The sequence below is a fragment of the Cetorhinus maximus genome, unplaced genomic scaffold (genome assembly GCF_964194155.1).
Source record: "Cetorhinus maximus unplaced genomic scaffold, sCetMax3.hap1.1 HAP1_SCAFFOLD_2046, whole genome shotgun sequence".
NCBI classification, from domain to species: domain Eukaryota; kingdom Metazoa; phylum Chordata; class Chondrichthyes; order Lamniformes; family Cetorhinidae; genus Cetorhinus; species Cetorhinus maximus.
The window spans coordinates 18,716-42,279 of NW_027597986.1; the positions used below are offsets into that span (position 1 = coordinate 18,716).

The following is a 23,564-nucleotide window of genomic DNA, read 5'->3' on the forward strand; positions in this document are numbered from 1 at the left end:
GTGAGGTCTGGAGCAGTGGGTCAGGGGTAGGACAGTGGGTCAGGGGTAGGACAGTGGGTGAGGTCTGGAGCAGTGGGTCAGGGGTAGAACAGTGGGTCAGGGGTAGGACAGTGGGTCAGGGGTAGGGCAGTGGGTCAGGGGTAGGACAGTGGGTGAGGTCTGGAGCAGTGGGTCAGGGGTAGAACAGTGGGTCAGGGGTAGGACAGTGGGTCAGGGGTAGGACAGTGGGTCAGGGGTAGGGCAGTAGGCCAGGGGTAGGGCAGTGGGCCAGGGGTAGGGCAGTGGGCCAGGGGTAGGGCAGTGGGCCAGGGGTAGGGCAGTGGGCCAGGGGTAGGGCAGTGGGTCAGGGGTAGGGCAGTGGGCCAGGGGTAGGAGCAGTGGGCCAGGGGTAGGAACAGTGGGCCAGGGGTAGGAGCAGTGGGCCAGGGGTAGGGCAGTGGGCCAGGGGTAGGGCAGTGGGTCAGGGGTAGGGCAGTGGGTCAGGGGTAGGAGCAGTGGGCCAGGGGTAGGAGCAGTGGGCCAGGGGTAGGAGCAGTGGGCCAGGGGTAGGAACAGTGGGCCAGGGGTAGGAACAGTGGGCCAGGGGTAGGAACAGTGGGCCAGGGGTAGGAACAGTGGGCCAGGGGTAGGAACAGTGGGCCAGGGGTAGGAACAGTGGGCCAGGGGTGGGACAGTGGGCCAGGGGAGGAGCAGTGGGCCAGGGGAGGAGCAGTGGGCCAGGGGAGGAGCAGTGGGCCAGGGGAGGAGCAGTGGGTCAGGGGTAGGACAGTGGGTGAGGTCTGGAGCAGTGGCCAGGGATAGGGCAGTGGGTGAGGGGAGGAGCAGTGGGTCAGGGGTGGAGCAGAGGGTGAGGGGAGGGACAGTGGGCCAGGGGTAGGACAGTGGGCCAGGGGTAGGACAGTGGGCCAGGGGTAGGACAGTGGGCCAGGGGTAGGACAGTGGGTCAGGGGTAGGACAGTGGGTCAGGGGTAGGACAGTGGGTGAGGTCTGGAGCAGTGGGTCAGGGGTAGGACAGTGGGTCAGGGGTAGGACAGTGGGTGAGGGGTGGGGCAGTGGGTGAGGGGTAGGGCAGTGGGCCAGGGGTAGGGCAGTGGGCCAGGGGTAGGGCAGTGGGCCAGGGGTAGGGCAGTGGGCCAGGGGTAGGGCAGTGGGCCAGGGGTAGGACAGTGGGCCAGGGGTAGGACAGTGGGTCAGGGGTAGGACAGTGGGTCAGGGGTAGGACAGTGGGTCAGGGGTAGGACAGTGGACCAGGGGTAGGACAGTGGACCAGGGGTAGGACAGTGGACCAGGGGTAGGAGCAGAGGGTGGGGGGAGGGGCAGTGGGCCAGGGGTAGGACAGTGGGCCAGGGGTAGGACAGTGGGCCAGGGGTAGGACAGTGGGCCAGGGGTGGAGCAGTGGGTGAGGGGAGGGGCAGTGGGCCAGGGGTAGGACAGTGGGCCAGGGGTGGAGCAGTGGGCCAGGGGTGGAGCAGAGGGTGAGGGGAGGGGCAGTGGGCCAGGGGTAGGACAGTGGGCCAGGGGTAGGACAGTGGGCCAGGGGTGGAGCAGAGGGTGAGGGGAGGGGCAGTGGGCCAGGGGTAGGACAGTGGGCCAGGGGTGGAGCAGTGGGCCAGGGGTGGAGCAGTGGGCCAGGGGTGGAGCAGTGGGTCAGGGGTGGAGCAGTGGGCCAGGGGTGGAGCAGTGGGCCAGGGGTGGAGCAGTGGGCCAGGGGTGGAGCAGTGGGCCAGGGGTGGAGCAGTGGGTCAGGGGTGGAGCAGTGGGTCAGGGGTAGGAGCAGTGGGTGAGGGGTAGGAGCAGTGGGTGAGGTCTGGAGCAGTGGGCCAGGGGTAGGACAGTGGGCCAGGGGTAGGAGCAGTGGGTGAAGGGTGGGGCAGTGGGTGAGGGGTGGGGCAGTGGGTGAGGGGTGGGGCAGTGGGTGAGGGGTGGGGCAGTGGGTGAGGGGTGGGACAGTGGGCCAGGGGTAGGGGCAGTGGGCTAGGGGTAGGGGCAGTGGGCTAGGGGTAGGGACAGTGGGAAAAGTGGGAAGTAGGGAGGGCATTGGGCAGGGACAGGGAGAGGCGTTGGGTTGAATCTGCATTGTCAGGGAGGATTTGGGGATGTGGGCAGTTAATGCAGATTCCATAAGATGGTGTTTTATAAAGTAAAGGCTCATGTTCCAGTGAAGTACTGAAAATTACATCAGATTTAAACAAACGTAAAGCTCTGAGCAGAAACAGCTGCCGACAATCGGCCAAGTGGCCAGGAAATAAACCAACGGTTAAACAAATAACTCAGCTGCACTGGCTGAGTTATAGCCCCCACTCTACAGAAATCATACTGAGGTGGCAAGGAGATTTCTTCTATTCTGTCGCTGAGAAACAATTAGATACTTAGCAAAGGATTTACATTATTTCGCAAATTACCAGTAGATGTAACTTTTTTTTAGTTTTGGGGGTGAATATTTTACAGGTCCTGTGTTCTTTCTCCCGCGCGCGCGGCAGTGTCGGAGATGTGGAGCCTCCGATCGCAGTCACTGGATGAGACACTTCTCGCGCTCGCGAGCCTGCCCTCGGCCCAGCACCTTCTCCTTGATGTACATCAGGTCGCTGTTGACGCTGGGCCTGCGAGCCAGGGGGGACACCATGCCGAACGCGCCCACCTCCTTGGCCCGCCTGAGCCGGAAGGACTTGCGGTGGAGGGCCTCGGAGTACTGGACGGAGATCCTGCGGTGAAGGGCGGGGCTCATCTCGTGGGGCAGCTTGGCCATGCTGAACAGAGCCCGGAACATCTCCTCCACATTGGCGTTCTTCTTGGCGGAAATTTCAAAGTAGGCGCTGTTGGCGTCGCCGGCAATCAGCCTTTCCGCCTCCTCGGCCTGGACCTCCCGGTGTAGCTCCACCCGGTCAACCTTGTTGCCGCACAGGGCGATGGGGATTTCCGTCGCCTCCTTGGTCTTGTCCTTCAGGCACATTTTGCACTCGATGATTTGCCTGCGCAGGCGTTGGACCTCCTCGAAAGTGCCCCGGCTATCCAGGCTGAAGACCAGGATGAAAACATCGCCTGGAAGACAAAGAGCAGCAACATGTTGTTCAGGCTGTGTGGGGTGGGGGTGGGGGTCTGGGTAGGGAAGAGGGCAGCAGGAAGGGATTGGCTGACGTACAGTCTTCACCCAGGCACTGGCATGCGGAGTGCAGAAAGTTTAAAGTTCAGAGGTCAGTTGGACAGTGAACCCAGCACCAGACAGTCACTCCCACTTGTCCAGTCCCAAGGGTTATCCTGGAGTTCCTTGGAATTAATAAATCTCCCGGACACTGACCCAAGCCAACAACCAGGTGAAAAACCATAGGAGCTTCACAAAACATTGTGCTTTTAGAAAAATATCCTTCGAGGTCAGAGAGAATCCCTTGACGACCAACCCTCCAGTACCCTAACTCTCCCATCAGAGCCCATCCCTCTCTCCGACCCCTGGTGTACATGTCACCATCTGTGCTTGTCCAGCTTTCCCCATTAAACAGCTGTCGGGCCGTTAATTAGCCCTCTCTATCGGCAGGAAGTCCCGCCTCTGAGAGCTGCCAGCCAATCAAATGGCCAGCCTCTGTCTGGTCCCAGTAGCGCCGTCAGGAGCAGTGGCCACTGTTGGGGTTGCAGCGAGTCCCAGGTGGTTGCAGTGGAGCAGGGCTTGAAGGTAGGTCTGGAGTATCGTCAGGGCCAGGCGGGCAAAGGGGGGGGTGTTGGTAGGGGTGACAAGGTGGACATTTCATTAAGAACATGTCCCTGGTCACGTGACAGAGTCAAATGAGGGGACGTGATTTTTTACCATTTTACAATTCATCATCTTTGGTCTTGGCTGCCTCAGGGAGCTTTTCCAGCGCACGCGCCTGTGTGGATGTATGAATTGGGGCGCTCGCCTTCCTCCCCACCGCCCCACACAGGCAGCGCTGAACGCTGGCCATCTGCATTTCACGCTGGGCGGGCCTTAACTGGCGTGAAATCACGTCCGGGCCCAATCGCAGGTGGTGGTCTGCTTCCCGACTGCTCCCGCCCACCCCCCGCCAAGCCCGCCCACCGAGGTAAAAATTCTGGCTCATTCGTGCGATTGGTCCCTTTTATTTCAATCCATATGGATTTTGTTTTGAACCTTCTGTTAGTTATGTCCCTTTACTCCACTTATTATGGGATGTCTAATCATCACAGCTATCCCCCCACCCTCCTTCCTTCACACTCCGTTCTGCTTATGTTATAATCTGCTGGAAATCCGAAATAAAAAGAGAAAATGCTGGAAATACTCAGCAGGTCTGGCAGCATCTGCGGAGAGAGGAACAGAGTTAATAGAGAGAACCTGAAGGAACCTTTCTGAAGGAAGGCTCTTGACCTGAAACGCTAATTCTGTTCTTCACGTAGCCAAAGCTCAGTGATTCATCCTCCAATGCTCTGTGTCATTGCCTCCATTTTCCTGTTTCATGTTGAATGTTGTGTAAATTGTGGTACAAACAGTTAAAGTCATCTTCATTATTCCTTTTACTTTCTTTTTAAGCAGTCCTGTTATTTCTGTTTCATAACTATATTTATTCTCTGATCATTTGTGTTACTTCTGTTCCTGACCATGACCTTTACTCTCAGCTTGTATTTCTTTTATCATCAGGCTTAGGGACATAGAGTTTCTGTTCTGAGCATCATCAGGGATTCTGATGCAAATTCCGCTCATTTTGACATGTGTACATGAGCAAACCTAATGTCTACTGCGAATCAGTGAAATTGGGCAGCATTTCAAAACAAAATTCCTTTATTTTTTACAAAAATTTAGCTTTAAAATGTTTTCCTTACTTTTTTTTATTCTTTCATGCGATGTGGGCGTCGCTGGCAAGGCCCAGCATTTGTTGCCCATCCCTAATTGCCCTTGAACTGAGTGACTTGCTAGACCATTTCAGAGGACAGTTAAGAGTCAACCCCATGGCTGTGGGTCTGGAGTCACATGTAGGCCAGGCCAGGTAAGGACAGCAGATTTCCCTCCCCTAAAGGACATAGTGAACCAGATGGGTTTTTACGACAATCGGTGATGGTTTTCATGGTCACCCCATGGACTGAGACTAGCTTTTAATTCCAAATTTATTAATTGAATTTAAAATCCACCTCCCGGGAGTGGAGACAGTCACACCTGCAAAGGGGACACCCCTTCTTGGGGCAGTGGGCTGAGTTTGAAAAAAAAACCCATCCAGGAGTGACATCACAGGAAAAGTGTAAGTTCATTGGTTGGTGAGGAGCTGCTGTAAGGGAGCGTGTTTCAATAGCTCAAAACTAGAAAAACGTATCATTTATAAAGAAGTAGCTACTTGGGTTTCAGTAGGGAACACTAGCAATAGGGAAGTAAAGTTAGACCAAGTCAAAGCGTAATAAAGTAAACCAAAGTAAGATAAAGTTTGCATAAGTCACTAGTAATTTATTCTACTTTCTCCAAGTGTAATAAATAGTTTTTTAGAGTAATGGCATGGCAGGTCAGCTCGGACAAGTGGAGTGCACATCCTACAGTATGTGTGAAGTCATAGACGCACCATGTTCCCCTGACAAACACATCTGTTGGAGGTGTCACCACTGCACTAGCTTGGGCTCCGGGTTTCGGAACTCTAGCGGCGGCTGGTGAGGCACTCAGGTAAAAGCCTCCCTGTACATGGACGACGTCGCCGTCTTCTGCTCGGATCCGCTGTCGGTGCGCAGACTGATGCACATCTGCGACCAGTTCGAACTGGCCTCGGGAGCCAAGGTAAATCGTGGGAAGAGCGAGGCCATGTTCTTTGGGAACTGGGCTGACCGATCCTTTGTCCCCTTCACTGTCAGGGCTGACGGCCTGAAGGTGCTGGGGATATGGTTCGGAGGGACCGGGGCATGCGTTAGAAACTGGAAGGAGCGAGTGGCTATGGTGAAGAGGAAACTGGGCATGTGGGAGCGACGCTCCCTCTCCATTGCGGGTAAGAACCTGGTCATCAGGTGTGAGGCACTCTCGCTGTTGCTGTATGTGGCGCAGGTCTGGCCCATTCCAGACTCCTGCGCGACGGCGATCACTCGAGCCATCTTCCGCTTTATCTGGAGGTCGAAAATGGATCGTGTCCGCAGGGACGCGATGTACAAGCCTCTAGATAAAGGGGGAAAAAACGTGCCCAACATCGCCCTCATACTGATGGCCACCTCTGTGTGCGGCTGCATCAAGCGGTGCGTAGACCCTCAGTACGCAAACACCAAGTGTCACTACGTGCTGAGGTTCTACCTGTCCCCGGTGTTGCGAAGGATGGGTCTGGCCACGCTGCCGCGGAACGCTCCAAGTAGTTGGACCGTGCCGTACCACCTGTCCCTGGTGGAAAAATTTATGCAGAAAAACACCTTTGACCACAAGTCCATCAGGCAGTGGTCAGCACGTAACGTCCTAGAGGCCCTGAGGGATAAGGAGAGGGTGGACCCTGTGGGATGGTTCCCCGAGCAGACGGTCAAAGTCATTTGGCAGAATGCCTCATCGCCAGAACTTTCCAACAAGCACCAAGACGTAGCTTGGCTGGTGGTGAGAAAGGCCCTCCCCGTCAGATCCTTCCTACACGCCAGGAAGCTCACCCCCTCTGCACGTTGCCCTCGAGGTGGCTGTGGTGGGGAAGAGACCGTTGTCCACCTCCTTGTGGATTGTGCCTTTGCAAAGAAAGTCTGGAGAAAGATGCAGTGGTTGCTGTCGAGGTTCATCCCGAGCAGTTCTGTGACACAGGACTCTGTGCTCTACGGGCTGTTCCCAGGGACACACACCGAGACAAACATCAACTGCAGCTGGAGGATCATCAACTCGGTGAAAGAGGCGCTTTGGTCTGCCCGAAACTTGTTGGTCTTCCAGCACAAAGAGTTGTCCCCAACCGATTGTTGCGGACTGGCACAATCCAAAGTCCAGGACTACGTGCTGAGGGACGCACTAAAGCTTGGGGCAGCTGCCGCAAAGGCGCAATGGGGAAGGGTCGCTGTCTAAGACCTTTCTACCACAGCGCACCGAGAGACTGGGAACTGTTTAGAGCCCCTCGGGCTGTACAGATCAAAATGAAAGGCTGTAAATGATTGTAATATTGTTTGTACTGATGCACCTGGTGATACATTTTGTAAAAGTTTAACCTGGATTGTACCCTTGTAATGTTGTTTTTGAAATGGTTTGGAATGTGATTGAAGATATTTTATGAATAAAGTATATTTTTACAAAAAAAAACTCGAGCGGCGGCTGGAGTCACTATTGTGCGTCCGGGAGGCAGAGGACTACGTGGATAGCACGACTGGGGAGGTGGTCACACCGCAGGTCAGAGACGTACAGCCAGAGAGGCAACGGGTGTCCGCAAGGCAGTCTAAGAGAACCAGGCAGGTAGTGCAGGAGTCCCCCGAGTCTACCCTGCTTGCTAATCGGTTTTCCATTTTGGATGCTGATGAGGGTGATGGTTCCTCAGGGGAGTGCAGCCAGAGCCAAGCCTGTGGCACCACAAGCGGCTCAGCTGTACAGGGTGGGGGGGAGGAAGGAGAACGGAAAAGCTTTAGTGATAGGGGATTCCATAGTCAGGGGATCAGACAGGCGTTTCTGCGGCAGTAAACGTGACTCCGGGATGGCGTGTTGCCTCTCTGGTGCCAGGGTCAAAGATGTCCCAGAGCAGCTGCAGGACATCCTTCGGGGGGAGGGGGGTCAACCAGAAGTCATGGTCCACATTGGTACCAACGACATAGACAGGAAGAGGGATGAGGTCCTGAAAGCAGATTTCAGGGAGTTAGGAAGGAAATTAAAAAACAGGACCTCAAGAGCAGTAATCTCAGGATTATTCCCAGTGCCACGTGCTAATGAGCATAGGAATAGGAGGATAGATCGATTAAATACGTGGCTGGGGAATGGTGTAGGAGGGAGGGCATCAGATTTCTGAGGTATTGGGACTGGTTCTGGGGCAGGTGGGACCTGTACAAGCCGGACGGGTTACATCTTAACAGGACTGGGACTGCAGGGAGATTTGCTAGTGCTGTTGGGGTGGGTTTAAACTAGTTTGTCGAGGGGAGTGGGGGGGAGAAACCTGAGCAGTGGCCTAAATTGGAAGAAAGTAAAGTTGGTAACAGTGAGACTAGAAGGCAGGAGAAACAATGCAGAGCACTGAGTATGCTTCGAATGTGGAATGATGTCAAAAAGACAAAGTTAAGGGCACTCTACCCGAATGTGCACAGCATTTGCAATAAGGTAGATGATCAAAAAGCACAAATAGAGGTAAATGGGAATGATATAATTGCCATTACGGAAACATGGCTGCACGGTGACCAAGACAGGGAACTGAATATTCAAGGATATTCAACACTTAGGAAGGACAGACAAGAAGGGAAAGGTGGTGGAGTTCCACTGATATTAAGGGATGGGATCAGTGCATTAGTTAGGGAGGATCTCAGATCGGAAGAACAACATGTGGAATCTGCTTGGGTGGAGCTAAGAAACAGCAAAGGGCAGCAGACATTGGTTTGAGTTGTTTATAGGCCATAAAACAGTAGCAGTAATGTGGGGCATGGCATTAATCAGGAGATGAGAGAAACATGTAGCATGGGCAATTCAGTAATCATGGGTGACTTCAATCTCATATAGACTGGGTAAACCAATTGAGCACTAACTCTGTGGAAGACGAGTTTCTGGAGTGTGTTAGCGATGGTTTTCTAGAACAGTATGTTGAGGAGCTGACTAGAGGACAGGCTATTTTAGATCTAGTATTATGTAATGAAAAAGGGCTAATCAATAATCTTGTTGTAAAAGAACCTTTAGGGATGAGTGACCACAACATGATAGAATTTTACATTATGTTTGAAAGTGAGATAGTTCACTCTGAAGCAAGAGTTTTAAAGTTGAATAAAGGAAATTATGAAGGCATAAGGGACAAACTGGCTGAGGTGGATTGGGGAAATACATTAAAAGTTATGACTGTACATAGGCAATGGATAGTCTTCAAAGAACTATTACATAGCTTACAGCACCTATACATTCCTTCAAGGTGCAAAAACCCAAAAAAAGTCATTCAACTGTGGCTGACATAGGAATTAAGGATTGTATAAGATTAAAAGAAAAGGTTTATAAAGTTGCCAGAAGTAGTAGTAAACCTGAGGATTGGGAGGTTTTAAGAATACAGCAAAGGAAGACCAAGAAATCGGTAAAGAAAGGGAGAATAGAATATGAATGCAATCTAGCAAAAAACATAAAAATGGACTGTAAAAGCTTCTATAGGTATGTGAAAAAGAATTGTTTGACTAAGACAAATTGTGGGTCCATTACAGGCAGAGTCAGGAGAATTCTTAATGGGGATTAGAGAAATGGCAAAGAAGCTAAATGATTACTTTGTGTCTGTTTTCACTGGGGAAGATACAGAAAATCTCCCAGATTTAGAGATCCAAGGGACTAGGGAGAATGAGGAGTTGAAGGAAATTAGTATAAGAAAGTGGTATTGGAGAAATGAATGGGACTGAAAGTTGATAAGTCCCCAGGACCTGATATTCTGCATCCCAGAGCGTTGAAAGAGGTTGCTATAGAGACAGTGGATGCCTTGGTGATCATCTTCCAAATTCTATAGATTCTGGAATAGTTCCTAAGATTGGAAGGTAGCAAATGTAACCCCACTATTTAAAAAGGGACGGAGAGAGAAAACAGGGAACTACAGACCTGTTAGCCTTACATCAGTAGTAGGGAAAATGCTAGAAACTATTAAAAAGGATGTGATAAATGGACACTCGGATAATCATGATCTGATTGGGCAGAGTCAGTATGGATTTGCAAACAGGAAATCATGTTTGACGAACTCATTGGAGATTTTTAAGGATGTTACTAACAAAATTGATAAAGGAGAGTCGATGGATGTACTGTGTGCAGTTTTGGTCCCCTTACCTCAGAAAGGATGTTATTGCCATAGAGGGAGTGCAACGAAGGTTCACCAGGCTTGTTCCGGTGATGATGGGACTGTCTTATGAAGAGACACTGGGGAAACTGGACCTGTATTCTCTAGAGTTTCGAAGAATGAGAGGTGCTCTCATTGAAACCTACAACATACTTAAAGGAATAGACAGGGGAGATGCAGGTAAGATGTTTCACCTGGTTGGGGAGTCTAGAGCCAGGGGACAAAACTTCAAAATAAGGGGAAAGCCACTTAGGACTGAGATGAGGAGAAATTTCTTTACCCAGGGGGTTATGAATCTTTGGAATTCTTTACCACAGAGGGCTGTGGAAGCTCAGTCATCGAGTATGTTTAAGGTAGAGATTGTTAGATTTTTGATTAACGATAACGTAAAGGGTTATGGAGGTAGTGTGGGTAAAAGACATTGAAGTGTTTGATCAGCCATGATCATATTGAATGGCCTTCTCCTGTCCCTATGTTCCATCAGCTGCCATGGTGGGGTTTGAACCCACGGCCCCCAGACCATTAGCCTGGGCCTCTGGATTACTAGTCCAGTGGCATTGCCACTTCCCCACCGTCTCTCCTATTTAAGAGAGTGACTTGGTGGAGTTTGATTAATTTATACAAATGGGGTCATCACAAAAATAAGCATTTTAAATCAGAGTGTCAATCCATCACTTATGTGTAACCCACTTTCAAGTGACTTAAAAAGATATAGAATGCTATTCCTAGTTAGATTGGGGTGCAGTGGTCATTTTCCCTCAGGAGGTCCTGTGGGTAGCAGTGGGTAGCATCTCTGCCTCTGAGCCAGAAACACTGGGTTTAAGCCCCACCCCAGGAAGGAAGGTGTGTTCATACTGTGGCCAAACAAGTTGAGTATCAACTTGTAAATCCTTCCAACACATGCCAATGACAGGCGGGAAGAGTGGGAGGGATTCCTGGTCAGCCATGTGATGGAAATAAATTGGAGTCTCTGCCATCATTATCCATAGCTCCAGGCTACAACGTGTATGTAAAAGTGTATGTTGCCACAGCAACTCAGACTCCTTGGGGGAGGGGGAACTGTTTGCCTGGGAAGGCTGGTGTGGATCAGATTGGTGCCAACAGACAGATTGGAGACCTGTCTCCTTGCCCTGCCTGTGGTGGGGGTCATGGGGCTGCATGGTCAAACCTGCCTTCGGGGAGATAACCTGAAGAAGAGGAGGTCAGTTTCTTTTTAACTTTTATTTAAAAATCCATTTTCATTCCAAGTGTGTCTATTGTGGTGTTTGCACCCAAAGATCCAGCTTCATTTTTGGAGTTTGCTGAAGCTCTGCTAATGAGTACGAATACCCCCATCGAAGATGGACTTCCCTGGGGTTAGGGGGCAGGTTTGTGGGCGAGGCTTGTTTCCTGTGTGACATTTTTAAAATATTGCAAAGGACCTCAAACTCAAATCATGCTGAAGGCAAGTTGCACTTAAAGCTCTGTGATCTTGTCCAACCGGTTCTGCTGACATTGGGTGAATTGCACTGAGAAGACAATAAATGGGAACTCCAGGATACATCTTATATATGACAGATATAGACCTACCTGTGAGGATGGAGAGTCTCCTCATGGCAGGGAAGGGATGATTCCCCGAGGTGTCGAGGATGTCGAGCTGGTAGATGTCCCCGTGGATGTTGTAGACTTTCCGATGGAAATCCTCAATGGTGGGAGTGTACTGCTCCTCAAACCTGCTGTTTAGAAAGCGGGAAACAATGCAGGACTTTCCCACCCGGGAGGCTCCCAGGATCACCATCCGGTAGGAGTTCTTGGCTGGAACGTTCAGCATGGCAGGGCTGGAGTGGAAAGTCTTCATCATCGCCCCCACCTAGGAAACAGAGAGTGAGTTCCGTGTTAAAGAGGAGATGTTCCAATGTCCTGCTGAAGGCATTGAGAACAGTCTCCTGAACTACATAACTATATAGAGAACTGATGTTCAAGGGCATGATCTTTAGATCAGCTGTTCCTCAATGCGGGTGAACGTAATGCCAAGGGTGGGCTGAGTCATAGGCTGGGACAGTCCCACTGCCCAGCCCACTACTGATCTCAACAAACTGCGGTCAAGATTCCTGCATCTAGTCTCCCCGGTCCTGGGGCCAAGAGAGATCTCCTGCCCCACCACTGACACCCCGCACCACCACCACCCACCCCCCACCACCTCCCCACCCCACCCACCCACAAAGATGGATATTGGACAGGCACAGGTCTGGGCTTAATTGCGATCCAGTCTGCTTCAGGCCAGTAGTGCACTTGGGCAAGGTGGTGAAGAACAGCTGGTTTTGGACTGAGGCCAACATGAGGAGAGAGAGAGTGGATAGGAGGGAGGGGAGGGAAGGAGAGAAGAAAGAGGGATGGGAGAAGGAAGAGAGGTGGGGGCGGGGAGAGGAGTGTCTACATGTCTAACTTAAATGCAACTCTGCATCCCACCCTGTGTACGTGCAGCTAAATATAACACAGCTGCCAGTCCCAAACGGTACACGCAGCTAAGATCAGAAGAAATAGGAACAAGAGTAGGCCACCAACCCCCTTGATCCTGCTCTGCCATTCGATAAGACCATGGCTGAACTTCCACATCAACTCCACCTTCCCAGTGTACTCCCTTAGTGCCCAACAAATTGTTCTGATTCCAATGCAGTTTCATTCCGCTCCTGGATTCATCCTCAACAAAAGCCCTGCATCCACCAGGTGAACACAGAAGTCACTCGTTGTTTAAGGGGAAGAGAGCACAGATCACCCGGGAGAGGAAGAGTAGAAGAGAGGACCCTCCGCAGGTTTCGCAGTTGACAAATGCAGAGGAGGCATCGCTGGAGTTGAGTGGTATCTTGGTGATACTTGGCTGTCAGAGATTGGGATTTCCCAGTTGGCTGGTGGCCCAATTAAATAAAAACCACCTAAATGTCCCATTGCACTCAGTCAGGTTGATTTGGCTTCAGTACCGAGAGACATATGGTATTCTGGAGGTGGCAAGTGACAATTCCTCAGAGGAGCTGGTTGTTTCCAAGATCACAGGGATCCTGCTTATACCATGCACCAACTCAGACACTCGCATTTTGGTGCGACCAGTTAAACAGATAGTTGGGGTTGTACCTGGTGACTCATGTTTCACAAGTAAGCGAGAGCAGGGACAGTAGTGAATAGACTTTGTCAGAGGGTGGGGGGCGCACACTCTCCAAGCTCTGCTCAGCGGGACACATCATCACTGCCCCTCAGGGTACAGCATCTAACAAGAATCATTAAGCGGCAGCAGCAGGGAATGTGCAATGCATTGACAGGCCTTCCAGTCATAATGTGAAGGGAGATGGTGGCGTGGTGGTAACGTCACTGGACTAGTAATCCAGAGGTCCAGGCTAATGCTCTGAGGACATGGGTTCAAATCCCACCACAGTTCTACCACAGCAGCTGGTAGAATTTAAATATCAGTTAATGATTTGGAATTGAAAGCTTGTCTCAGTAATAGTGACTGTGAAACTATCATAGATTGTTGTAAAAACCCATCAGATTCACTAATGCCCCTTTAGGGTAGGAAATCTGCCATCCTTACCTCGTCTGACTTACATGTGACTCCAGACCCACAGTGATGTGGTTGACTTGTTAATTGGCCTCGTGAATGACTGAGCAGGACCCTCAGTTCAAGGGTAATTAGGGATGGGCAACAAATGCTGGCCTTGCTGGTGATGCCCACACCCCATGAAAGAATAAAGTGGAATAAAAACTGACCATGACTGCAGAGTGATGGAAGGAGTCTGCATCAGGTATGAGTAGGTTGATTTTTCAGAGCATTGTGAGGCTCTATTCATCCACAACTAGTTCTGTGGAACATTAAATGAGTTTATAAACACCTTGACTAAGCTCATGCAGATTCTGGATGCCATCATGTTCATTAGGATGACGCATACACTAGTTTTGGCCTCACAGAGTCTCACTGATCTGCAATAAAATGTTCTTCTGCAGAATGTTAACAGTGGAACAGGAGAACAGGGCTGGAACATGAGGTTGATGATGGGGAAAGGGGCCATGGAAGTGGACACTTCACTCAAAGCTCTGGTATTTCCCCCTCCCCCCCTGCCCCTCCGTCAGGCAGTACCCAACCTGCAGCCTCCTCTCCCCCTGGCTGAGCCTGCACCTGTACAGCAGTCTTTGGCTGGGCCCTCACAGGCTCCAAAGGCCAGAGATCATCAGCCAGGAGCATCCCAACAGTCAGCGCAGGGATCTGAGCAGCCCGTCTCTACCTGTGCTGAAACCACAGGACTTGCACCAGATGAGAAGATTGGGAAAACGATGAGTAAAGCTTTGTAGCTACACAGGGATATGCACCTGGGCGCTGGACAAAACGTTATGTTGTTAAGTTTGCGTTGCTTAACACAGTCACGTAAAATTCATCACTTGGCGTCACTTTGCCCCATCGCATGTTCTTGCTCGTTTGTAACTGACCTTTTCAGTTACTTGTCGATGGTGATGAGGAGGACGAGAATTTACAGGGATCAGAATTTACAACAGCTGGGTGACTGGTTACAAGATGGCTTTGTGTCATTGGGATTGGGCTGGGAGAGTGGCTATTGGATGTGGTCAGTTCAGTAGCAGTGAGCTATAAAGGAATTCTGGGCGGTGGTGAGAGTGGCCGGTGCGGCGGCGAGAGTGGCCGGTGCGGCGGAGGGAGTGGCCGGTGCGGCGGAGGGAGTGGCCGGTGCGGCGGCGGGAGTGGCCGGAGCGGCGGAGCGAGTGGCCGGTGCGGCGGTGAGAGTGGCCGGTGCGGCGGAGGGAGTGGCCGGTGCGGCGGCGGGAGTGGCCGGAGCGGCGGCGAGAGCGGCCGGAGCGGCAGTGAGAGTGCCTCCTCTTCCTCACTGAATTTGTTCAATCTTCCTGCAGCTCCTACTGATGCAGTGTTCTGCAGAGCACAGTGCACGATGGTCATTCTGGAGACCCTAGCTTGTGAAGACCAAGTCCAGACCTGTCCAGGCACCTGCAACGCATCTTGACCGTGCTGATCGCTCGCTCAGTGTCACATCTTGAGGTCACATGATTGTCGTTGTCATCTTGGCTTTCATTGGCTGGATGTCATCAGCCAAGTTCGAAGTGGACATCCCCTGTTGCCTAGCAGCCTTAAGGCCAAAGGTGTCAGGGAGCTTGGACCTCTGCAGGATGAAAGGATCATATCAGCTCCGGGGGAATCTAGCAGACACCTGCAGAAACCTCTCCTTGTGGTTGTACACCAGCTGCATATTGGTGGTGTGGAGTTAGTGCTGTGTGGATTGCCATGTGTGTGCTGCCAGTGACACTGGTGAGAAGCAAGTCAGAGACACAAACCCGAGTGTCTGCTCATTCTGACTGGCTTGATCACAAGCGCAGTTCAGATAATTACTGGCCCTGGCAAAGGACCCATCGACCACCCGTCTTTTGCAGTTATGTGCTGCAGCCGATTGGGAGACACTGGATTTCTCCATTGCAGAGCCATGGAAGGATCTGGAGGCTAAGCAGTTGAAGGTGGTGGGTAACTTTTACAGCCATGGTCAGCAGGGAGCAAGTCTTCATCCAGGAGGCTGCAGATTTCTGCCACTATCTCACATGACAATCCCAGCCTTTCCAAAAGGCCAAGGAAGCGGAGACCTCAGCCTCGACACCCTGTTCATGGCTACTGCCTCATGCCAGCTCAACCCCTCTGCTCACCCCTTCTCCCAGCTGCTGAGTGTCTCTGCCCCACCTCCGCTGCCTCTTCTCTCCACTGTTGCCCCCCCCATACCCTGCCTACCTCTGCTGCCCCTTCTCTCTGCTGCTGCTCCTCCTGCTTCCCCCATTTCTGCTGACCCCTCCCCTCCCCCATCTCTCTGCTGCTGCCCGTCTCCATTCCCCTTTCTCTTTGCTGCTGTCCCCCTCCGTTGCCCGTCTCTCTGCAGCTGCCCCCCTCTGCTGCCCTCGTCTCCCCTGCGCCCTTGGCTTTCTCTGCTCTCCGCTGCTGACCCCCTCCTTCACTGCCCCCTCTCTCTGCTGATGCTTGTTGGAGGTCCAATCTAAGGGAGCTACAGTGCCATCCATCCCAAGCTCAAGCCTCAAAACAGTCTCTCAAATGCACACCAATTATTCTCAACCCAAATAGTCCCCGCAAAGTCTTTTCCAGTGAGAGATTTGAAAGCAGCTGTGAGCACCGAGTTTTCATTGTTGTCAAAGTGGACAGGGATCTTAATGACTTATTAATTGCTGTTTAATTTTCTCAATTTGGTTTCAAGGGTGAGTTTCAAGATATCCAGGAAACCTGTGCGTGTAAGATGAACTTCAAATGCCAGTCGGAGTCGCATCAAAAGTGACTTAATTACATATGGAGCGGGGTCACACACTCACACAGAAACGTTGCCAAGTTAAAACTGGAAGTTATTGTGCTGGAGGTTTCTGGATGTGCTGACAGTTCAGCTGCTTTTGACAACCCTTACGGACCCAAAATTCTGCCCCCTTTACCATTAAAATCTCCTGTACGGAATCACCCTTCACAGAAGGCAGCCATTCGGCCCATCGTGCCTGTGCTAGCTCTTTGAACAGGCGATCCGATTAGTCCCAGGCTGCTCCACCCCCTCCCCCTCCCCCTCCACCCTTTCCCCATATCCCTTCAAATTTCCCCCTTTTCCAGTATTTTTCCAATTCCCTTTGGAAAGTTGCTATGGAAGCTGCTTCCAGGCAGTGCATTCCGGCTCAGGAGGAAGCTCTGACCGTCCAGCTGCACAGAGCGGCCTTGGTCAGGCCCCCTCTGGAGTAACAGGGGTCAGTTCTGGGCACCGCAACTCAGGAAGGATATACTGCCCTTGAAGCGGATGCAGCACAGATACACCAGACTGGTTCAATTATGTGGACAGATTGCATAAGCTTGGCTTGTTTGTCCCTTGAGTTTATGAAGATTCAGGGGTGAACTGATTGAGGTATTTAACATTTTAAAGATGCGATCGAGCAGATACGGAGAAAACAGAACACAAACCTAAAAATCTGCAACGTTCTAACACCCACAACAATTTGGACTTAATTTGTGCCTTTCACATAGTAAAATGTCCCGAGGTGTCTCACAGGAGTGTTAGCAAACAAAATTCGACAGCAAGCCACATCAGCCTTAAAAGTACTACATTGTAAAACTTGAAACTTTCCAACTGCCCAGCATCCGAAACCCACAACATCGTAAAAACTTGCAACAATCTAAAGGCACCTTTGAAATCTCAACCTTCTCAAACCACAACAGCAGCTGGATGAAGAGATATTAAGACAATTGAGCAAAAGGTTGTAAAGGCTAAGACTAGATCAGTGAGAGACTCCTGAGGTAACCATGCGGGAACGAGGAGGGAAGCCACTACAGGGAATTCCCTGGCTATGGCTGGATGGATGGGAATGGGATTAGGTGAAGGCAGTCGCACCCCAACCCTGTTAAAGACTTTTCACCAAGGAGGATGAGGAGGGATAGTTTGCCACATTCACTGTCACATGGAACATCTTTTTGACTTTGACAAGGGCCAAAGCTAGAGAAAGATGCAAGTTCAGGGCTAAGGTAGGGGGAAACCTTGGGGGATCTTTAGCTTTGGTTTTGAGTACAGGAGAAGGGAGGGAAATAGAAGAGGCAGTTGAACAGATGGTCTTAATCCTAGCGAGAAATAACATCTTAAAACTGCACCATTCTCAGAAGTGTAATATTTGTCCATGCTACCCATTCGCATATTCTCCTTCCTTTATTAAAACCAGTCATTTGATCATACAAAACTTGAGAATTGCGGATAAAAAGAGACATTTTGTCAAAGCTTTTCATCCTGTACTCAATCTGGACAATTCACAAGAATACAATGTCAGGGAAAATAATAAATTTATACTGTATGAGAAGAGAGTGCTGATTGGTTGGCAGATGAGCTCTGATTGGTAGAGGCGTTGCCATGGAGAATGCACCAATTAATGGTGACTGGACATTAACTGCCAAGCATTATTTGAAATTTAAACCAGGCAGCTTGACTCTGATTGGTCAAGGCATTGCCCTGAGGAACGAACCAGCAAATGGCTGTCACTTATTTTGTTTAAAATCTCTAGGAACAATCTTGAAGATCATAAGAACTTAGGAAACAGGAGGAGGAGTTGACCATCCGGCCATTTGAGCCTGCCCCACCATTTAACACCATCATGGCCGACCTTCTTCAACTCCACTTTCCCACCCATTCCCCATATCTCTTGAGGGGACAAACATCTGTCTATCCCAGCTTTAAATGTATTCAATGATGGAGCATCCACAACCCTCTGGGGTAGAGAATTCCAAGGATTCACAACCCTTTTGAGTGAAGAAATTTCTCCTCACCTCAGGCCAAAACGATTGGCCCCTTATCCTGAGATTATGTTCTGGATTCCCCAGCCAGGGGGAAACAATCACTGAGTGCCCACCCTGTCAAGCCCCTTCAGAATCTTGAACGTTTCAATGAAATGACTTCTCATTCTTCTAAACTCCAGAGAATATGGACCCAGTTTACTCAGCCTCTCACCGTAGGTAGGTCATTCCCCTCATCCCAGGGACCAATCTAGGGAACCCGAGAAAATATTCAAATCCAGTTATACTTGAAATTTAAAAAACACCAACCAGAGTGAAAACAGGAAATGGGAACGTGTGAGACTGGAATAGGTTGGGAACCCCACAGGCCACAGGCACTAGAAATTTGAACAATTGTTTTGATATTTGCTCACAATTAACTTGAGATCTGAAGCACAATAGATGTTTAATTGATAACCTAGTCTGTCCCTTTGAGGTGGTTGCTCAGGAATCCCTTGTGGCGAATAATATGTCCAAATTAACACTCAAATTGGTGTGTCAGTGATCAGGATCTTTAAGAATCTTGTGGGTAGGCGGGAAAGTGGAGTTGAGGCCACAATCAGATCAGCCATGATCTTATCGAATAGTGGAGCAGGCTTGAGGGGCTGAATGGCCTACTCATAGAGACATACTCCTGCTCCTGATTATTGTGTTCTTATAAACGTGATCAGAGGTCAATCAGAATTTAATTGGATTTTTTTTTCATTTACAATTTGTTGGGTAACTACAAATGTCCAACTCCAGGTCAACCTCCAAACTCCCCTCACTAATCAGTAATTTTCCTCATCATCCAATGACTGTGTCTCTTATAAAATACTTTGATATTTGCAGTGTGATTTCTGAATTATGCCAGCTGACGTGTGATTTTTATAGAGATAAAAGATAATGTTACAGAGATAGAGACGGAATATTCTAAACAAAGTCTCCAAGATGCCAAGATAGGAAACAGGGTAAGGAAAGAGAACGCGACCCAGTTCAGAAGGAAGTAAAACCTTGGCATCATATTTGACCCTCAGCTGAGCATCCAACCCCATATCCTTGCCATCACCAAGGCTGACTACTCCCACCACCATAGCACTACCCGTCTCCATCCCTATCTCAGGTCATCTGTTGCTGAAATTCTCATCTGTGCCTTTGTTACCTCTATGCTTGACTAACCCAAGGCTCTCCCGGCCAGCTACCCACCTTATACCTTACCTAAACTTGAACTCATCTGAAGCTGTTGCCCATTTCCTAACTCACCCTAAGTCCCATTCACATTTCACCCACGTGCTCGCTGGTCTACATTGGCTCCCAGTCTGGTAAAATCTCCATTGAAAAATTCTCATCCACGCATTCAAACTCCCACAGCACCTTGCCCCTCCCTATCTCTGTAACCTCCTCCAAGAACAATCCAAGAATTTGGCGCTCCTCTAATTCTTGCCTCTTGTGCTTCACCGAGTTTAATTGTCCCAACGTGGGTGCCGTGCCTTCAGCTGCCCAGGCCCCAAGTGCTGAAATTCCATCCCTAAACGTCTCAGCAACTCAACCTTTCCCTGTCCTCCCAAGACGCTCCTCAAGTCCTACATTTTTGACCAAGTTTTTAGTCATCTGCCCTGATATCTCCTTCTATGTCTCACTGTCACAGTTTGTTTAATAATGCTCCTCTGAAATGTCTTGCAACATTTTACTATATTAAGGAAGTCATGTTTGTTGTTGAGATTACAGCTTGAGAGACAATTGGTCAAACCATTATTGCCATTTAAAGTAATAATTCTGTCTAGTATTTTAACTTATTATCATTGGGTTTTAAATGGGTTAATAACTTGATATCTACAGCAGTTGCTTAATATTCTTTCACTATGATATCTCTCCTAAGCAGAAACAATTGTGTAACAAAGGATGGACAAATACTACAAGTATTCCTGTGCCAATATCATACAGTACATTTAAACCACAGAAGAAATTGGGTCAATAGGTGGCAGATACAATTCAGTGTGGATCGTTGTGCAATAATTAATAGAAAAGTGTGGAATCAAAAGAGGGAGTGTTTGTTGCATCGAGCACTAGGACGGCACTGATTAAAGAGGATGTTTATGGGTTATGCTGCATAAATCTATTACATAACCAGCACAATGCTCAAACACATTTAAAACAATAGACAAATGAAATGAAACACTGGGCTGCTCTCAGGCAGCATAAAGATTCAAGGTATCAGGGACTTAAACTGTGAAAAATAGTTGAGGAAGTTGTATATGTTTATTCATTAAAAAAAGGAGACATTTCTATGACCTAATTGAATTTTCAAGAATATGCAGGGAATTGGCAAACTGATTGAAGCAATTTGTTCCCAAACTTAATCGATTCAAATACCGGGGTGGGGAGATAATTAAAGTTACGAATTTATAATGAAAGGTCCGGTAAGACTTTTTCATCAAAAGGGTGACTGAATTAAGCACAAATTATGACAGGAAACTATTAAAATTGAAAAGATAAATATCTTCAATGGATAATTGAACACACAAATCATTCTAAAACAATCGCAAGGCTCTAAAACTGTCCGCAACATTCCAAAGCCGTCCGCAAGATTCTAAAGCCGTCCGCAAGATTCTAAAGCCGTCCGCAAGATTCTAAAGCCGTCCGCAAGATTCTAAACCCGTCCGCAAGATTCTAAAGCCGTCTGCAACATTCCAAAGCCGTCCGCAACATTCCAAAGCCGTCCGCAAGATTCTAAAGGCGTCCGCAAGATTCCAAAGCCGTCCGCAAGATTCTAAAGCCGTCCGCAAGATTCTAAAGCCGTCCGCAAGATTCCAAAGCCGTCCGCAAGATTCTAAAGGCGTCCGCAAGATTCCAAAGCCGTCCGCAAGATTCCAAAGCCGTCCACAAGATTCTAAAGCCGTCCGCAAGATTCTAAAGGCGTCCGCAAGATTCCAAAGCCGTCCGCAAGATTCTAAAGCCGTCCGCAAGATTCTAAAGCCATCCGCAACATTCTAAAACCATCCTGCAACATTCTAAAACCATCCACAACGTTCTAAAACCATCCACAACGTTCTAAAGCCACCCACAACGTTCTAAAGCCACCCACAATGTTCTAAAGCCACCCACAATGTTCTAAAGCCACCCACAATGTTCTAAAGCCATCCTCAAGATTCTATAACCATCTGCAACATTCTAAAACCGTCCTACAACATTCTAAAACCATCCTGCAACATTCTAAAACCGTCCGCAAGATTCTAAAGCCGTCCGCAAGATTCTAAAGCTGTCCGCAAGATTCTAAAACCGTCCACAAGATTCTAAAGCCGTCCGCAAGATTCTAAAGCCGTCCGCAAGATTCTAAAGCCGTCCGCAAGATTCTAAAACCATCCTGCAACATTCTAAAACAGTCTGCAACATTCTAAAGCCATCCTCAAGGTTCTAATACCATTCACAACATTCTAAAACTGTCTGAAACATTCTAAAGCCGTCCGCAAGATTCTAAAACCGTCCGCAAGATTCTAAAACCGTCCGCAAGATTCTAAAACCGTCCGCAAGATTCTAAAACCGTCCGCAAGATTCTAAAACCGTCCACAAGATTCTAAAACCGTCCGCAACATTCTAAAACCGTCCGCAAGATTCTAAAACCGTCCGCAACATTCTAAAACCATCCGCAACATTCTAAAACCGTCCGCAACATTCTAAAACGAACCTGCAACATTCTAAAACGAACCTGCAACATTCTAAAACAGTCTGCAACATTCTAAAGCCATCCTCAAGGTTCTAATACCACCCACAACATTCTAAAACCGTCTGAAACATTCTCAAGCCTTCCGCAAGATTCTAAAACCGTCCGAAAGATTCTAAAACCGTCCTCAAGATTCTAAAACCGTCCGCAAGATTCTAAAACCGTCCGCAAGATTCTAAAACAGTCTGAAACATTCTAAAGCCTTCCGCAAGATTCTAATACCATCCAGAACATTCTAAAACTGTCTGAAACATTCTAAAGCCTTCCGCAAGATTCTAAAACCGTCCGCAAGATTCTGAAACCGTCCGCAAGATTCTGAAACCGTCCGCAAGATTCTAAAACCGTCCGCAAGATTCTGAAACCGTCCGCAAGATTCTAAAACCGTCCGCAAGATTCTGAAACCGTCCGCAAGATTCTAAAACCGTCCGCAAGATTCTGAAACCGTCCGCAAGATTCTGAAACCGTCCGCAAGATTCTAAAACCGTCCGCAAGATTCTAAAACCATCTGCAAGATTCTGAAACCGTCCGCAAGATTCTGAAACCGTCCGCAAGATTCTGAAACTGGTCTGCAAGATTCTAAAACCATCCTGCAACATTCTAAAGCCATCCTGCAACATTCTAAAGCCATCCTGCAACATTCTAAAGCCATCCGCAACATTCTAAAGCCATCCTGCAACATTCTAAAGCCATCCGCAACATTCTAAAGCCATCCGCAACATTCTAAAGCCATCCTCAAGATTCTAATACCATCCACAACATTCTAAAACTGTCTGCAACATTCTACTGCCGTCCGCAAGATTCTAAAGCCGTCCGCAAGATTCTAAAGCCGTCCGCAAGATTATGAAACTGGTTTGCAACATTCTAAAAGCATCCTGCAACATTCTAACGCCACCCACAAGATTCTAATACCACCCACAAGATTGTAAAACCATCCACAAGATTCTAAAACCATCCACAAGATTCTAAAGCCACCCACAACATTCTAAAGCCATCCACAACATTCTAAAGCCATCCACAACATTCTAAAGCCATCCACAACATTCTAAAGCCACCCACAACATTCTAAAGCCATCCACAACATTCTAAAGCCATCCACAACATTCTAATACCACCCACAACATTCTAATACCACCCACAAGATTTTTAAACCAACCACAAGATTCTAAAACCATTCACAAGATTCTAAAACAATTCACAAGATTCTAAAACAATTCACGAGATTCTAAAACTGTCCGCAAGATTCTAAAACCGTCCGCAAGATTCTAAAACAGTCTGAAACATTCTAAAGCCTTCCGCAAGATTCTAATACCATCCACAACATTCTAAAACTGTCTGAAACATTCTAAAGCCTTCCGCAAGATTCTAAAACCGTCCGCAAGATTGTAAAACCGTCCGCAAGATTCTGAAACTGTCCGCAAGATTCTGAAACTGTCCGCAAGATTCTAAAACCGTCCGCAAGATTCTGAAACCGTCCGCAAGATTCTGAAACCGTCCGCAAGATTCTAAAACCGTCCGCAAGATTCTAAAACCGTCCGCAAGATTCTGAAACCGTCCGCAAGATTCTAAAACCGTCCGCAAGATTCTAAAACCATCTGCAAGATTCTGAAACCGTCCGCAAGATTCTGAAACCGTCCGCAAGATT

The 23,564-nt window shown here is 49.0% G+C and overlaps 1 protein-coding gene across 4 annotated transcripts in view; it reads right to left on the minus strand.

Moving 5' to 3' along the window:
• Window positions 1-2,050: 2,050 nt before the first annotated feature.
• LOC144676884 (GTP-binding protein Rhes-like) overlaps window positions 2,051-23,564 on the minus strand; it is a 29,096-nt gene continuing 7,582 nt past the window's right edge. For all 4 annotated transcript variants that reach the window (XM_078537199.1, XM_078537202.1, XM_078537200.1 and 1 more), the window contains exons 2-3: window positions 11,460-11,739; window positions 2,051-3,039 (exon numbers count right to left, since the gene is read on the minus strand). In XM_078537199.1, coding sequence (XP_078393325.1) covers window positions 2,510-3,039; window positions 11,460-11,739 — 810 coding nt within the window. In that variant the 3' untranslated portion in view covers window positions 2,051-2,509. The remainder of the gene's footprint in view (window positions 3,040-11,459; window positions 11,740-23,564) is intronic.